Source organism: Theobroma cacao, chromosome 8 (assembly GCF_000208745.1).
Source record: "Theobroma cacao cultivar B97-61/B2 chromosome 8, Criollo_cocoa_genome_V2, whole genome shotgun sequence".
NCBI classification, from domain to species: Eukaryota; Viridiplantae; Streptophyta; class Magnoliopsida; order Malvales; family Malvaceae; genus Theobroma; species Theobroma cacao.
In genome coordinates, this window is record NC_030857.1 from 9,633,514 (window position 1) to 9,652,056 (window position 18,543).

The window sequence follows — 18,543 nt, forward strand, 5'->3', positions numbered from 1 at the left end:
TTGCTTCTTTGGTTGTATTTCCTACCCTATCTCATCTTGTATACTTGGCTTGGTTAAATGGTTAAGAGAAATTAAACTTAACTCAAACATTTATCTTTCATCTTCCCGACTTGGGTTTTATAACTCTGTTTACTTTATGACCATATACCATTAAACCTTGCAACTGAGGGAAACAAGCATAGCTATGGCGATAACATAGAGCAAGTTGAGCACAAAACAATCACAATGCAGAAAGAAGTAAAGACAAAACAGGAAAAATGTACTTTCATAAACTGCAAACCATGTAGCACAGATTGTTTATTTGCTCTGCACAAAATGTAAGTCATGGTAACTGAAAGACAGCAGAATAGACAGAACTTTCAAAATAAAGAAGCTAGTGCTCTTCATCCACAGGTCAATCCAGCCGTTCCCTAAGCATCCATGCGAATCATGCATCTCAGACCCTCGCCCCGGAGCATGTATTCAAATGCCTTGTTGATCTCAGAGAAAGGGACAGAGTGAGTGATGAATTTATCCAGTTCAAGTTCCTGCAACATCAAGAGATGGCAACGTTATTGTTTGTGGGAAACAGGAGAAAAAGATAGATATTCAAGTAAGAAAATGTACCAGAAAGAATTCTTTAAACAGGAGTACAAACTCACATTGTTCATATATTTTTCAACAACGCCTGGAATATGAGACCGAGGCTTGTAGTTGCCAAAGAAAGTACCCTTGAGAGTCCTCTCATTCAGTAGATTCATTGGATGAGTTTTGAATGCATCATCTTTGTTTGGCACACCGACAAGCACAGCGACACCCCAACCCTGAAAACAACAGATTTCAGCTAAAAAAGACTGTTAAAAAATATAATCTCCATTTATGAAGAGAAGGTTGGGAAGCAAATTACATCGTGGACACATTCAAATGCAGAAATCATGGCCTGGATGCTCCCCGTACATTCGACACTGCGATCAACTCCTCCTCCAGTCATCTCAGCAATTACCTAATTATTAGATGCAATATGTTAATCTCTGAAGAACAAAAGTCGCTAGTACATTGTAGCATTAATCCTTCCATAATCAACTAGCCAATTGCCATAGGGATGTCCTTCACAAATCAGGATACTAAACAAGTCAATTATATAATGCAGGTTTTATGTAAGGTGATCCCAGTAATTATGTAGTCATGTCAGAATCCCAGATGATATTTTGAGCTTTAGGATCAGAAATGTTAATACCATTTGAAACTAAAAGAACCGTATACAGAATAGAAAATTTTTCAAGCTGGAACCAACCTCTTGAACAGGTTTGTTGTGATCTTTTGGATTCACAAACTCTGTAACACCAAACTTCTTAGCTGCCAGCAGGAATAAGAAGAAACATGGTCAATTTGTAACTTTTGCTTAACCAGGAATATAACAAATCTTTGAATGCATTTATGTAAATACAACTACCGTAATGCTACCTTCTTCAAATCTGTTGGGGTTCAAATCAACACCAATGATCCTAGAAGCACCAGAAACTCTTGCTCCTTCTGCAGCCTAAATATTTCATCAAAGAAGAATAAGTATAAACCAGTCCAACAGTTTTCTAGTTGCCAGAAAAAATACATAAAAGGCAACAAAAATAACTCACAGCTAGGCCAACAGCACCCAGTCCAAAAACTGCAACAGACTGACCATTTTTGGGTTTAGCAACATTCACAGTGGCGCCAAAACCTACAAGCACAGAAATGAAATTAGTTAAACAAGAAATTTCTCAGTGTCATTAATATCATATATCCAGACAAAAGTTGAAAAAATCTAGAGTTGTCCCTAAGTCTCAAACCTGTGGAAATTCCGCAACTTAAAACACACACTTTATCGAGTGGAGCAGATGGATTAATCTTGGCAACCTGGCCAACATGGACAACAGTGTATTCGCTAAAAGTTGAGGTGCCAAGAAAGTGGTAGATAGGCTTCCCATTGATGGAAAATCTAGATTTTCCATCATGAATCATTGTACCCCTATCGGTGTTGATTCTAAGGAGATCACACATGTTACTTTCTTCTGACAAGCAGTGGCGACACTCCTTGCATTCTCCAGTAAAGATGGGGAGAACATGATCACCTGGTTGGAGATCAGTCACACCCTCACCAACACTCTCCACAATCCTAAGGACCAGCAAGTTCAAAGAAAATAATTAATACATGAGAATTTGGTTAATAAATAGCAAAAGAAAATTATGGGTATATGTATATGAATGTTATTTCAGAAAATTATGAGTGCTTTTTTGATTATGAATGTTTCTTTAATGCAAATTTCGAGGTCATATTTGTCGACACTCTAGAATCTTGAAACTACATTAAGCATGTAGCCATCTACATACCCTCCAGCTTCATGACCAAGTATGCGAGGAAACAGAGGATCTTGTCCCTGCGAAAAGAGAAAAATATTGTCAATGATAATGTGGAGAATGAAATTAGAGATTCAGCTCTAAGAAATGCTTAGTCTCAGAGGAAGAAATCAAAAGAAACAATGAATCAGGAAAAACCATCCTTTTCCAAAATTCAGCAGTGGTCAAAGCCAATGAAGAGGAAAAGAAATTTGGCTAAACATCAACACAAGACCAATATTTTTGAAATAATCAGGGATGTTACAGATTTGCAGATCATTCAATTACATATTGCTTTGTCAAAAATTTTCAGATGGAAATTCTTTTTCCTAACAAAAGCTATCAAGTTTTACTTTTCAGCAATTAGATATATAGGACCAATCGCCAAAAACAAGCAGAAACCAAAGGAGAAGCGTAACCTTAGCATCCCAGAAGTAGACATCCGTGTGACATAAAGAAGTGAAGAGTATCTTAATACGGACTTCATCCTTCTGTGGTGGTGCCACTTCCACATCTTCTATCGACAGTGGCTTCCCTGACTCCCATGCCACGGCAGCTGCAATTAGACCACATCCACCGAATTAGCAGAATAATCCCCAAACAATCAATCAATCAGGAACTAAATATAAGAGCTATACTGAACACAGATCATGGTACAAGACTCAAAGAAGAATTCTCACCAAACTAGTACCATAACGCTCAATATAAGTACATGCAAATACTATATCATAGCGTTGTTTATACGCAAAAGGATTTCTTTATCTTAGATTGTCTTTTCATCCCTTCAACGGAATCATCACCTCATAAATAATCAGAAAGTCGCAAGTATTTTTCTTTAGATGATATAATTATTAAAAGTCATAAGAATAACCAGGAAAAGCCAAAATCTTCAACTGAAAATACAGGGTAAGGCAGCAGACAGAGAGGGTAAGAAAAGATATTAAATTCATAAAAATATACGAACTGAAACTTTTGAGTTAATCAAGGACCAAGCCATGCACAAACAAGAAACAAACATCCTCACTCATTCCCTCAACTGATAAGAAATAAAATAAGAAAAGAAAACGTAGTAACCGGACTGGGACAGCTTGGAATCTAAAAATAAGCTATAGGCACTTCAAAAACGAAATGACAAAATAAAAAATTTTAATATCCTAAGCATCAAAACCACAAAACAAACAGAACAAATGCAAGACCAAACCCCAGAAGAAAAACAAAAAAAAAAAGAAACCCAACAAAGAACATTGATCATATAACTAGAAACAACTGTATTAGTATCAGACAGACAATTGATCACCTTTGCAACGTATGACCTGACCAGCAGTAGTCATGGCTGTTTTCCTCTGACGATCGCTTATGACAAAGCTAAAGATTTTCTTTATCAGATCGCTTGATCTGTTTTATAGGTTTTTTCTTTCTGTAGTAGGATGAGAGACACCTTGACTAGCTCTATATTTATAGGAAAAAAAAAGGATGAACAGTTGTTGTGGAAGAAATTGAATGTACGAGAATACCCATTTGAGTTCAAATCAATAGATTTGGCAAAGCGTACAAAATTTGTCAAAGTTGTCTTTTGGGGTAATCCTGTGTCTGGTTTTTGTGGGAGCAGTGTCATGGTTTTGGTTTTGGCCGCTGTGTAGCATTCTTTTGGCGTTACCATGGGCGCCTCTGGGAACAGCCACGTAGCCTTTGATTTGATTATTGTTTTTTTTTATATATAATTAAAAAAAAGAAATTCAAATCTTACTCTTTATACTTGATTTGACTATTGTTGTTCTTTATGCAAGAACATGTCAAACGTGGGGTTCAATTTGTGCTTTTAATGCAACCTATACGACGTGCCATTCTAATTCGTTGTTCCTAACGGTTTCATACTTTCGTTGATCCACTTTAAGCTCATTGTTTTCTTTCTTCCCCTTTCTTTTGGGTTACACTTTTTATCAAATGAAGCCAAGATTTTTATTGTTTAGCTTAAAATAACATCTAAGTTGTAAATTAATAATTTATTTTTTATAGTTATTACTATAAATTAATTGAGCAATCATCTTTTTCCAAATAAACTACTTTTTATGATATCTCATTTTCGTTTCAAACCATGAACGTAACTACTAAAATTTATATAAAATTTTAAGTTAATAAGCATCAACAATTTAAGTTTTTAAAAATTACATGATTTTAATTTAAAAAGTTACTAAATTAGTAGTTAATTTGATTTTTTATCTATTTTTTTATTTATTAGAACTAGGGTGGTTTTGCATATTTTCCTATGGCCCACCGAAGAGCCAATGTGGTGCCAAAAAGTCACCAAGAAAGAAAAGAAAAAAAATGCAAGAGATGAGAAGGCATAATTTTCAAATTAATACAGTATGATGTACTTATCTGATTTTAAATTAATGCACTGTTTTTCTTTTTGAATATCAAAGATAAGCACAGTAATTAAGTAACATGGAATTGACCTTTTCGGTGCATTATGCATCTATTTCCTACATTATTTGGTTTATTTAAAGTAGAACAGTAGAATTGAAATATAATATGGAATGCACAAAAAAAAACGCATACTACATTGAGCTTCACTTGAACGATAAAATTCTAACGAGAAAAGGGGATTCAAAAACTTTTACCCTAAACCCTTTTAAAGAGGAATAACAATTTTCCTTGATTTAATCAGAGACAAAATATGTGTTTATTTTCATAGCACTTTTGGTTTTCCTATCGGGTAAAACCTAGTCGGTGCAGGGGGTTACTGTTCAGTTATATTGGTACAATGGGTTCTTCTTTGTTCCTATAATGGATAGAAATCAAAAGGGCTAAAAGGCCCAATAGAGTTACAGGGAAGACATTTTTCTTATCTTGTTTATAAACTTTGAGAGATAGTAGTTCATTCCCATTTCATAACTTATGTATATATGTAAAGGGGAAGAAATAAAGAAGAGAAATTTGAGTAATTAAATCCAAATGTTGAAGCACAAGAAGAAGAGGTAATAGATGGAAGAAAGTCACATACTTAATACTTTGGCATTGTAGCAGAAACTAAGCCTATGGAAAGGCTTGCTCTAATATTATGCATTAAATTCCCAGAACATGGAAAGATTTTGTTGATACCCAACACTGTAGCAGGACAGGATGCCCAACCATGTATCCACTCTTCTACATTTTAGGTCCTGCAATCTTTCACTCGTCATCAAGTCTATCTTCTCTCTCCTTTCCCCAAACCACAAATAATTTTCATTCCAATTCTCCACTCTTTATATATTTGTTTTATCTTTAATTAACATTTGGGGCGGTACTGGATAGGAATAGCCCTTTAAATTTGAATACAAAATTTTAGGTAGCAGTAAGTGTCACAAATCCCATATTAATGACAAATTTGATTAATCTTGAGCTTATAACTAATTACTTTCTTCCATCTAATATGCTTGTCTTTTAAGCTAGAAATATAACTTCGTCGGAAGTGATATTATATTCCATCTAATATGCTTGTCTTTTCATTGACTTGGGACTCCCATGAGATATATTAAGATCGAAATTGGTGTGTTGCATAGTTGGACGGGTTAAAATGTAACAAGTGTTTTGAACTTATGGTGGCATTTGGTATTTTGTTGGGAATATGATCGTTGGAATGTAATTGCTAGAAATATAATTACTAAGTAAATAACTTTGTAGCATTTAGTATAATATGGAAAAGTGATAATTGTAGAGAATGTGATTGCTAAAAAGATTACATTATAGTGTTCGGTTTAAAAACATTTTACTAGGAATGTAGTGTAAATTTACAAAATTATCCTTATATATGAAAATATAAAATTGAATACTTACATTCTTTTTAATATAAATTTTTAAGTTTTCATATCTTTTATAAAAATTGATTAAAGTAAAAAAATATAAAATTGTTTTTTAAAATGATGAATAAAAATATAAGAAAAAAAATGAAAATACCAAATAAAAAAAGAAAGGTTTTGAAGCGAATTGTTGCTAGGTTTTTCCTTTTTATTGATTTACTTTGTTTTGCTCCTGTCAAAGCAAAAAAAAACTCAATAAGCTATGGTCTTACCAAGTAAAAAGATCATATCCTCTTTCCAAGCACACCTTAAAGTGCTTTGAGCTAGAAAGAGAAGAATAAAGATGAAGTTGACATTTACAAAGCTCTTTAGTTGACTTTTTGCCATGAAGGAAATACTTATTTTGATGGTGGGTCTTGATGTTGTTGGTAAAACCACTATTTTGTACAAGCTCAAGTTCGGTGACAAAAAAAAGAAGGTTATAGCCATTGATATGAAAATTGTTTTTGGAAGAAAAAGAATAGAGATGGTCAAATTATGGTGAGGACAATTTGGGAAAAAAATTATAACTTAACCTTCACGGAGGGAAAGTTACTTTCCCTCCGTGAGAGAAAGGAATAATATTCCTTTTGCTCCTTGCAATTACTTTACAATGAGAAGACCTTCCTATATCTTTTTTACAAAACAAATATTGTAAGCACATTATAACTAATTAAAATATAGGGAATCTTTCTTACTTAAACCACACTAAAAGTCTCTTTTTCTACCTAACAAGGGGATCGAGTCAGAACTTTAACTCAAAAAGGTCAATTTTTTTTCCTTGAAAAGGAAGAGTCACTTTTATTAAGAAAATATAATAAACATTAAAACATTGGGAAAAAAAACTAGGTATGTAAAGAACACAACTCTTAAAAGCCTTAACCCTAGGCCGAAGAGGGGATCTATAACTAAAACCAAGCAAAAGGTCTATTTGCTACTCAGCTTAGTTTTGCAAGTCCATTAGAAAGAAAAATTGCATACTATTATCAAATTATTTGTTAATTCTTTTTTAAAGTAAATAAGCTACAATAACAACAATTTTGTGAACAAAAAAACTTTCATGTTTTCATTATACATATTAAATGTTGTTATAAATGAAATTAAAAAGATTGGAGAAAAATATCAACTAGTGAAGAATTTGAATATTTTTGCCTGAATCCTTATTGATGAAGCACATAGTGCTTAAATACAGGTTGTAGTGCTAATACAACCTATAAGGAGATATTTACAATGAATTCCTACCCAAAGTAAGACATTAGTTATACAACAAATTAAGGGTTTAGAAATTTGTCAATGGTTATAGCCTAATTAGTTAATGATTATAGCCTACAACCAAGGAGAACAAGATCATGGAATCAAATTTCCTTCATTACTCCCTTTCAATTTGGAGCATGCGAATTAGTAATGCCCAACTTGACCAACAAATCATGAAGTTGATTTCGTCCAAGTGCCTTGGTGAAAACACCTGCCAATTGAAATTGTGTTGAAATTGATCTTGGAACAAGAATCTTTGACTGGATGTGTTGTCTGATAAGGTGACAATCTATTTCAATATGCTCGGTGCATTCATGAAAAACCGAATTTACTGCAATATGAATAGTTGTCTGATTATCACAAAATAGTGAAACTGGTGTTGGATGAGAAATTTGCAGATCTGCTAGTAACCGAAGAAGCCACACAATCTCACTTGCTATAGTGGTCATGGCTCTATGTTCAACTTCAACAGATGATCAAGAAACTACTAATTGTTTCTTGGATCGCCATGAAATGGGTGATGAACCAATGAAAATAATATATCCAGTAGCTGATCTCCGTGTTATTGGACAGCCTGCCTAGTTTGCATCACCATAAGCTTGAAGTGCCAATTAGTTATGACTAGGAAGTAGTAAACCTTGACCTAGTGCTCTTTTCAAGTATCGTAGTACACGTAATGCTACATTGAAATGCGTCTAATGCGGACAATGCAAAAACGAACTTAACACATGGACAACAAAGTTGATGTTAGGTCAAATGATGGTGAGCTATAACAATCTATCTATCAACCTCTTGTATTGCCCTGGATCTTAACAAAGTGGGCTTGCATCAGGATCTAACTGGATCTATTGATCCATGGGTGATGTCGTGGGTTTGCATCCAATAAGTCCATTATTTGCTAATATGTCGAGCATGTATTTCCTTTGGCTTAAGATAATGTCAAATGGTGATTGTGCTATCTCAATTCCCATAAAATATTTTAGCTTGTCCAAGTCTTTGATGAAAAATTCTCGATTCAAGTGAGTTTTGAGGTGACAAATTTTGAATGTGTGTCATTCCCTGTCACTATGATGTCATCAACATATATTATCTGCAACATATGATTCTTTGGCAAAGTATGTAAACATAGAATGGTCGGCATGAGATTGTGTGAAACAAACAGCCAGTAAAGAATTAGTGAACTTTTGATACCAATTTCGTGATGCTTGATGAAGTCCATAAAAAGATTTCTTGAGACGGCATACTTGTTGCTCCCCCTTTCTAGCAAAACCTTGAAGTATCTTCATATAGACTTCTTCTTCCAAGTCCCCATGTAAAAATGAATTATTAACATCCAACTGGTACAACTCCCAATGACACACTCAAGCAATTGCCAAAAAATAGTGCACAGTGACTAATTTTGCAACTGGGGCAAAAGTTTCATGAAAGTCGATCCTTTCAATTTGAGTATATTCTTTGGCAACTAATTACACTTTATAATTATCCACTGATCCATTTGGGATATATTTGGTTTTATATACCTATTTATAATCTATGGCTCGCTTTCTTAGAGGCAAAGATGTGAGAATTTAGGTGTCATTTGCTTCCAATACTGATATCTCTTTAGTCATAGCATCACATTCTGTTGCAATTTTACTAGTTGAAAAAAAATGATTTGGGCTCATCAATAGTAGACATAGTTGCTAGGAACACATTGTGAACTCTATAAAATTTAGAATAAGAGATATTATGTGATAAAGGATGTATCGTAGGCTTGGCCGAAGGAGGTGTGGAGTGTGAAGTAAGAGCAATCAAGGGGGGTAAAGTATAATTGTAACCAAAGATAGTTTTCGAAAATTATGGTTGTTGTTTGGCAGGAAGTACATTGTGTTGTTCTTCAATTTCGATTCTTGGTTTAATTAAAGGAGGATATTTTGTAGGTTGGTTGTCTTCTTCACTTGAAGATGTTGACTTTTCTTACGCATGTATCGATGCAATATCCGTATTCTACACTAGTGCAAACTCTTGGACTTGTTGCGTATAGACTTGTGGTACCTACTGTGTAGTACCTTCCAATCCTAGATGTCCATGTGGCTTATCAAATGGACTAGGAGAACTAATTTGTACGTTCTGGTGTACCTTTTCTGCACTTACATAATTAATTTCCTTACTTGCCTTGGCAAAGGGAAAATTTTCTTTCCAAAATTACACATCTCGAGAGACATATATCTTTTTACTTTCAAGGTCGTATGTGCGATAGCCCTTTTGTCTAGAAAGGTACCCAACAAAGACACCTGGTCTGCTACAAGGAGAACACTTATCTCGTGGTTTGTTGATGTGCCCATAACGAAAACATCCAAAAGTTCTAAGATGATCATATGATAGAGATTTGCTGAACAATTTTTCATATGGAATCTAGTTTTTTATGACTAAAAGTGGCATGCAGTTGATTAGATAGTTTACTGTGAGTACACATTCACCCCAAAATGTGATAGGGAGACTAGCTTGAAATCAAAGTGCACAAGACACTTCTAAAAGATGATGATGCTTCCGCTCTACCACTCCATTTTGTTGGGATGTGTTTGTGTAGCTGGTTTGTCTCTCCTTCCCATACTCAAAATAATGATTCTCCAAATCCTCATGATCGAATTCCTAGTCGTTATCTGTTTGCAATATTTTGACTCGTGCATTAAATTGTGTCTTAACCTATTCGAAGAAATAAAGCAAAAGATCCTTTTTTTTTTAATTTATGTTTCATAAGAAAAATCCATATTGCTCGACTGTAACCATTAACAATTAAGAGAAAATATTACGATCCTAAAAAAGATGCGGTGTGATAAGGAATCTAAATATCACAGAAATTTTAAATCAAAAGCATGCAAACTTTTATCCTTATAATTTGGGAAAGGCAATCTAGTTTGTTTTGCACCTCAACAAGCATCACAGAGAAAATCGTCCTTCCAAGTAACAACCAAGTTTGGAATCATTGAAAAGCAATTCAAGGCAATATGTCCTAATCAATGATGCCATAGAGTTATAGTATCTTTGCTCTTAGTCAAAAAGGCTTTGCATGCCCTCGTTGGCTCTAAATAATACAATTTGTTTCGCACTCTACCCACTCCAATCGACTTCTTCGAGAGTAAGTATTTTATTACACAAAAATCAAATCCAAAGATCAAAAGGCAATTTAAGTCACAGGTTATTTTGCTCATAGACAATAAATTAAAAAACAAACCAAGTACTCCAAGAACTTGTTTCAAAGTTAAATTTTACCCAAGATTCACTCGACCCAAGGCACGTAATGGTACAATATCACCATTCGAAATTTGATTTGATGGTATTTTAGGATTTTTAACCATATCTGATAGGCTGTTGACTTAATAAGTACTATGGTCTGTGGCCCCAATATCAATTACCCATGAGTTATCCCTATTTTCAAGAGAATTACCAAAAAAATTAGCATTGGAAACCATATTTGCTATTGGCCCAGTAACAAAATTGGGTTGATTAAACTGCAAGCTCAAAAGGCTTATTAGTTGTTGCACTTGGGCTTGGGTTAGCCCATGAATGGGTGAAGGAGTTGCCGACCCGTCAATATGAGCCAAATTCGGCTCTGTCGTAGTTACAAAGGCAAGGGTTTTTGCCCTAACGCCTTCGACCGAAGTTTTCACCATTCAATCGTCACGCGATTAGCCTTGTTTTCCTTTGGGCTTCAATCTTCATTGCTAATCCGATGGGTAACCCACGATTTTTGAGTATGACCCGTTTTATCACAATAGAAGCATCGGGAGCGTGACCCTTCTCCCTCGGGTTGTCAATCGTTGCATCGATCAATCCATTCGTCAATGCCATTTCATCTTATTCCACTGACAGTTTGGTTCTTGGTCATTAAGGTTGCTACTTCCGGCATCTCAACTTGAGTTGTTGCAATGGCACCTTGCTTTTCTTCTTGTGCCACAATCGCATAGGCACTCCCGATGCATGGTAGAGGTTCAATGTTGAGAATTTGAGAATGCACGGTCCTATAGTTGTCATCCATCAAAAAGTTGAATAGCTTTTCTTCCTTGTGCATTTTTTGCATTTTTTTGGCTACACTACAATTACACTTTTCACAACTACAAACTAATAAAGGTTGAAATATTTGAATTTCACTCCATAACGATTTTAATTTTTTGTAATAAGTACAAATTGAAACAGTTTCTTGTTGCAACAGTGCAATTGCTCATTTGAGTTCATAAACTTTAAGAGCAATTCCTTGTGTAAACCTTTCTTTAAGGTCAGTCCATACCTCACTGGCAGTTTCTGCATGTACGGCTTCTCCTTGTAGTTCTTTGGAAACAAAGTTGATTAACCAAGACAGCACCATTGCATTACACTACACCCAATCTTGAAATTCAGGAGAATTGACTTCTGGCATTGGGATTGACCCATCCACGAACCCTAGTTCATTCTTGGATTGGAGCGCATTCAGAAAATTACGTCTCCAAGTGAAATAGTTATCCTGATTTCACTTAAGGGATGTGTGACAAAAATTAGACTAGGATGATCAAAGGAGTGCAAATAGTAGGGTGATTGGTATCAACTATAGTGTTGTTCGGCGCACCCCCAACTGTAGTCAATACCAAACTTTCATTACTCTTGTCTGCTCCTTCCTCACTCCTATTAGCCATTAAAATACAGCTTAGGTTGTTTGCAACCTCTGCTCTGATCCCATGAAGAATTTGAATATTCTTGCTTGAATCCTTATTGATGAAGCATGTGGCGCTTAAATACAGGTTGTCGTGTTAATACAAAAGGAAAGGAAATATTTACCATGTATTCTTGCCCAAAATAAAGCCTAAAGTAAGGTATTAGTTATACCACAAACTATGGGATTAGAAATTAGTCAATGGATATAGCCTAATTAGTCAATGATTATAGCGTACAATCAAGGAGGATAAGATCATGGAGTCAAATTCTTTCATTAACTAGTATCTTAAAAACCAAAAAATTATCCCATGAAAACTGGCTTAGTTTTGTAAAATAGAAAAAGCACACATAAAAAAAAAGAAATTGGAAAAGTTAAAGGTTGAGTACGAAATTTACTAAAACCAAGGGAGGCCAAATAAGAAAGAGAAAGAAAACTTGAAAGGAAACTGAGGGGGCACACTACAATTTTGGGAAAACCAGGGGCTCCATCCCTGCGTAGGACGATTAATGTAGATGAAAAACAATAAAATTGGAAATGATAAGCATGGTGTCTTTTTGGATTGATCATCTATTCAGAAGTTTGGCTAGTTTTAGGGACCTCCTAATTATTTTTTCTTTATAGGAACTGCAGTATCTTCCCCAAGGTTAAAACAATTGTTGCTTAAATATTTATATTTTTCAGGGATGGAGGATGTTGATATCTGTGACTGAGAGATTTCATGGTCGGATCATTTATGATACAAATAAAAGTCCAATTCACGGGCTGATCGATACATAATATGCAAACCAAATTATTATGGTTTCAGACTTTGGTCAGAAGAATCCCCCATTCTTTACTTTCAACGCTTTGGATGATGGAGTTTTTGGGTGCCCATCCAATCCAAATGCCTCCTCACTTTTGGGATATGGGCAAACAAAGGAACAAGCAATGCTTCCCCTCTTGTTTGCAAGCTTCAATTTTGGTCTTTAATTTGTTTCATACATGACATGTTTCGAAAAAGAAGAAAGAAACAACTGCTACATGGTAGTGACTATAGTGATTATAGCTCCAAACATTAAAATGATAGTGAAAAAACAAAAAGTAGGGAACTGATATGATTTTGCCTTTTTCTTCTTTCGCTTTTCCTTCCTTTTTCTTGAGTCAAACACGCTTGGTTGCAGCATCTTTTTACCCACCCCCAACAAGAAAAATATAGTCTCCTACCTTAATCATAAGTCATGATAATAATCATTTTTCCTTTCGGCTACCACTACTCTATGTACTAGGGGCAACAATTCCAGGGCATGTAAAAACCTAATATATCAAGATCCTGTAACATTCTAAGATGACCCTATTGTTTTCCCTTTGGAGATTCCTCATAATTTTTCAGTTCAATCTCCTTTTTGACTCTAGACCATTTTATAAGGATATATAGAAAATAACTTTGATCTGGCTAATGACATTTTCTATCAGGGGCTAGAACCAGAGCATATATAACGCACCCGGCAGCTTATGCTTTATGGGTACATCACACTCTTGGTCACAAGCTACTAGGCACATGATGCTTTGGATTCTCCATTTTCTTTATTGAGAGTGTTCTTCCTTTCTTCATATGCCTAAAAGTATGTAATACACTAGTGTTACAGGCAATGACACCAACATGCCAAAGATAACCCTGCAAGAATATAAGTGCACAATGTGTTGTTAATCATGTCATGTCAACATCCTATGCGCAAAAAACAGAAACATAGCAGATTGAAAGGTCTTTGAGAAATGAGACATCAAAGAATACCAACAAAAAAAAAATTAACCGATGCGGACTACTTGTGATTTTAACTCACCCTGTACTCAATATGTCAGGATGCAACCCGTATTCCCTGGCAAAAACGAACGGTACAATCCCTTGGGGAAGTGCAGCCTGAGATTAAGTTTCAACTAATGATTTAATCAAAGCCTAATAAATAACCATAACATGTAATAACACAAATCCAATCTGGTTGGATTTTATATATATATATATATATATTGAGGATTATAGACTTGCAGTACCTGTACTATGGCAGCATGAAGCTTTGGTCCTCTCAATCCCATGGCAATCGATGCGGTGGACATTATTACAGGACCACTAAGGAAACGGATCACCATCCCCATTGTTGCTCTTTTTGTGCCACAAGCAATAATCCTTGGCTGAAGTGCCATGAATAACCCTGCAGTATCAGTCTGATTATCATCTGGGATATTTTTGGATGGAAATTTCTAAATTTTGCAAAGATGAAAGTACAATTGTGGTCCAAAAAGTCATGTGCGAGTAACACGAGAGACATTAATGCTGCAATGTTTAGTAGTAGTATTTGTAATAATTAAAGATCCTCCAGGGAATCCATGTGTGTGTAGCTTTCTATATACATGATTTTACACCAAAAGCAGGTGAGTGAAAAGAAGAAAAGCGAAGTGTACCTAAACTGAACATTGCCATCCCAAGGCCTGCATCCGAAATTATTTTTATTGAGTATTTCACCAAACTTGGCATCCCTACATTCCACCTGCACAATCAATGAGATTAAATTAGAGTTTTTAGCTGCCTTGAAGTCCTGGAACAACTTATTTAGCTTAGATCAACAAGGACTTCATTATGTTTTTTTATTTTTTTTTCCAATAAAACTAAATCCTCTGTGCTTTATTTTAGTACCTACTCAACAAAGACAGAAAGAGGGAAGTAGGAGGATGACAAGGTTGAGCGATTTGAACCGCAAATTCTAACCCTTTATTGAAGGGGCAGAATCCACTAAATGAAAACTGACTTTTTTTAATAGAAAAGACTAAGTTTCTAAGTTAAACATGGGCCAAGAAATCAATGTCTCAAAATGGGTTACTTAGGAAATATGTGGATGGCCAAGGTCCTATAATAAACTCACTTGAAGGAGATGAGAGACCAAAGAAGGCCTAAGATACTTGAGTAGGTATTTGGATTGCGAGAGAGCTTCCTTCCGACCACAATTAGTATGAGTCTTAGCATGACCAAGGCATTTGGCATTTCTTGTTTGCTCACTGCTTCCTTCCCATCTGCAACCTCTGCTACTGTTATTTTGGTGTTGTCTCGAAAGCTAATTTCCTTCTCTACAAAATATTAATTCATGAAAACCCAACATCAGTGATTCTAATTAATTTTGTTTTAACATATACGCATATAAAATAAACCATTAATTAACTTAAAATTGTCAAAAAAAAAAACTCCTATACACAATAACAAATTGCTCATTAACAAACAGTCAACCTCTAAATTATGCAAGATAAATCACAATAAGAGAAATGGGTTGACCATGCTATGGTGTAAGATTACTATTGCATTATTGTATTGATTCGTCATAATATCAACTAGAAAATCATGCTGTCCTCCCTCTTATCATTACACACGTGCTGCAAGGTAATGATGATATCTATCAAGTAAGGATCTGACTTAAACAAAAAGTTATGGATTAAAATTTAAGATTATTCTAATTACCTTTCTTCTTTTTGAGCATAGTGCTGGGTGGGGTACAACTTGTCTTATAGACACTACAATTTTTTAAGAACATCCTTGCCATTAATTAAAGTTTAAATCCTTCAATTAATGGAAATAGCAAATTTTTCATAAGATCTAAAGGAATGTTTATGGACATCTTTAAAATGCAGGACACTGCCATATTGAAGAGATTATTAGTCTCCATGGGAATGGACTCACTCTGCCACCAAAAATTTCCCCTTCATTTTTAACTGTCAGTGCTTCATAATGGTTAGTTAATTTAGTTATATGAGAATCAACCCCAAACCCAAACATTTAACAAAAAAAAAGAAAAAAAAACAGAAAGAATCTGACAGACACGTTCCTCAACATTTTTTAGAGTTTTATAATAAGAGACAAAACGTACATGCATTCCTGTAAAATCTGCTTTTCTCTTTGATGGGTTACCTATTCTTGAAATCTTATTTTTTATATAAAAAAAAAACTATCTAGCCTTATGATATTTTAAAAATTAATCAAAATTAAATTCTTTTGACAAAATCATGAAATATAATATAAATATAAATATAAAATTTTAAGATTAAGATTTAAAAAAAAAAGACATTATTTTAGAGCATAAAAAAATTTATACAAAAAAAAATAGACGGAGGAAGAAGTATCTAAATTTACGTTTTTAAATTAAAATAGGAAACAAAATAATAGCAAGATAAAGATTAACAACCAAAGACCATCTTAAGTTTTCGCATGCACTTACCACCAACGTCTTTGAATCCCTGCCTGTTATCACTCCCACCACCACCACCTTGACACTCCCAAACCATTTTCATCGCAGGAACCACCGGAGACGGCTGCCTGGAAACTTTCCCACCCGCCACTGGAGACCTCATCCATATTGGTGTATTCCCCGTCGTCGTCGTCGTCGTAATCACATCCATCTCATTAAAATTCGAAGCCCTCGGCGTCGGCTGCAAGGAGTAAGCATCCGACGAAGCGTACCCCGACAAACGCGGGCTAACGGCACGGTAACCGAACCCCAAATCGCCGTTACAGAAAACAATTTCGTTATTATTTGGTCCGCCCGGCGTATTAACGGAAAAGATTTCGGCGTTGGAGAGGTTGGATGCTCTAGGGGTGAGGCATATGGAGGATGATAGAGCTGAGTCCGGGGCTGATGACGTGGACCGCCTGATGCGGACACGGATACGGCCGTTGATGTCGGTCTCGGATTCTGTACGGAGAGGATCACGGCCGTCCAATGAGATGACGTCGTTGTCGAGCTCGAATTTGGAAATGGTGGCAGCAGTGGGGCCGGGGAATTGGATTTTGATTAAGAGAGTTGCTGCTCTGTATTCGAAGAGGAAGAGCAACAGAGTGTACCTGCACTGAAACGACGCCGTAAGGTGCTTCCTGTTTTGTGAATTAATTTTGATTATATCCAATATAAGGTTTATTTTATTTTTTGCTGTTCTTGCTATCTTCGGCAGTCCTTGTGCATAGAAAACCTCTTCCTAGTTTTCTACGGTCAACTTTTATCTAATTGTAAAAATAAATATTTTTTTTTTATTTTAAGATAATGGTAAATAATCCAAAATTTGAAGAGAGAAATTGAAAATAATAATAATAATAATAATATTACATGTAAATGTGTAGTACAATTTTATAGGAAAGAAACTATGTGCCTTATTTGAATACTATTTAGATTATTACAGTTTGACTTTTTATCATTTTCCTTTAAAATAAATCATTGATGTTGAACTATGGAACAAATTAAGCTACCTTCGAAGGGAGGCTTTAATGCATGTATTTTCTGTGTGTTTCTTTGTTGAACCTTTTCAGCTTTATTTCTACTAAAGGTGTAGCGGTAGAGACAAAAAGACTACAGCTAACTAAGCATTACCAACGTGCAACATGATAGCTACAGACCTTTTTGTCTTTTAAAAAGAGAAATGAGAAGAAATATAGTAAATGAAGGAGGAAGAAAACATCAGTAATAAATTAAGATGATGAAGATTGCAATATATACCATATGATGCATTGAAGAACAACGAGTTGCACCATGAGGCTTTGAGTGAAATCTCCATACATAGCATTAAGCAAAGGGATGCCCATGACAAGAGTGTTGGGCAAAGTAGCAACAGAGAAGAGGGTGATGAGCCAATCCAGGGATCCTCCGGGGAAGAAGATGGCCCAACCTGAGAGCAAGACAAGGACCAAGACCTTGGACAGAGTGTCAGCCAGGATGAACTTGGTGTCCATTTGGTAAGGGTTGTTCTGAGCTATGAAATGGAAAGACAAGACCGGCACAGCGAAAACGGCCACGAATCTGTTGATCCCAGAGCATTGCTCTGGGCTGAATATCCGCCACCATTTCACTGACCCGTACGCGACCAACATTGCGAAATACAATGGAACCATTGCACACATCACCTTGTAAAAATCACCTGCTGTTATCATCTTTTCTCTCTTTTTGAGTTTTTTTGTTTTTTCTTTTATGGGGGAGTAGTTTTCATGGAGGTGAAAATTGACATGGCCAGAGGGTGATTATATAAAGGATTTATGGACCATTTTGGCCCTAGAAAAGTTGCTAATTTACTTTGAGAATGGGAGGGCACTATAGTCAGCGGGAATTACGGTTGGTAAGCTAATGATTAGCTTTTTAGTAGTGGTTCACATAGATAGATAGATAGAAATATATAAATTCGGATGTATGGGTTTAATGACACTGGTACATATCGTTTGCTAATTACTTTTTCATTTTCAACGTGGCAATTCTGGAGATTCTTCTACTGCTGCTCATCTCGATGTTTGGGGGTTATTATGGTAATTGCGATTTGCTATTTCCAGTCGTGCTTGATTTTGCTATATGCAGTGTTGACTGTTTGCCAATACGAGCCACAATCATGGAGTGCACTTGGAAAAATAAGGTAACCTTCCCATGATATTGCCATCTTATTTGAACACTGTGCTCA

The 18,543-nt window shown here is 35.4% G+C and overlaps 2 protein-coding genes across 2 annotated transcripts; both read right to left on the reverse strand.

Moving 5' to 3' along the window:
• On the reverse strand, positions 239–3,927 carry LOC18592532 (alcohol dehydrogenase class-P). Its single transcript, XM_018126330.1, has 10 exons — positions 3,650–3,927; positions 2,772–2,908; positions 2,347–2,393; positions 1,806–2,131; positions 1,614–1,696; positions 1,444–1,519; positions 1,274–1,335; positions 887–982; positions 642–803; positions 239–527 (listed from the first exon to the last, which is right to left on the reverse strand). Exons 1-10 carry the CDS (start codon positions 3,681–3,683, stop codon positions 411–413), a joined length of 1,140 nt encoding a protein of 379 aa, XP_017981819.1. The 5' UTR covers positions 3,684–3,927; the 3' UTR covers positions 239–410.
• Positions 12,843–18,104, reverse strand: LOC18592530 (auxin efflux carrier component 6). The gene is made up of 7 exons (XM_007019321.2): positions 17,598–18,104; positions 16,329–16,951; positions 14,988–15,189; positions 14,530–14,615; positions 14,122–14,279; positions 13,914–13,990; positions 12,843–13,747 (listed from the first exon to the last, which is right to left on the reverse strand). The coding sequence occupies exons 1-7, from the start codon at positions 18,026–18,028 to the stop codon at positions 13,681–13,683; spliced, it is 1,644 nt and encodes a 547-aa protein (XP_007019383.2). The 5' UTR covers positions 18,029–18,104; the 3' UTR covers positions 12,843–13,680.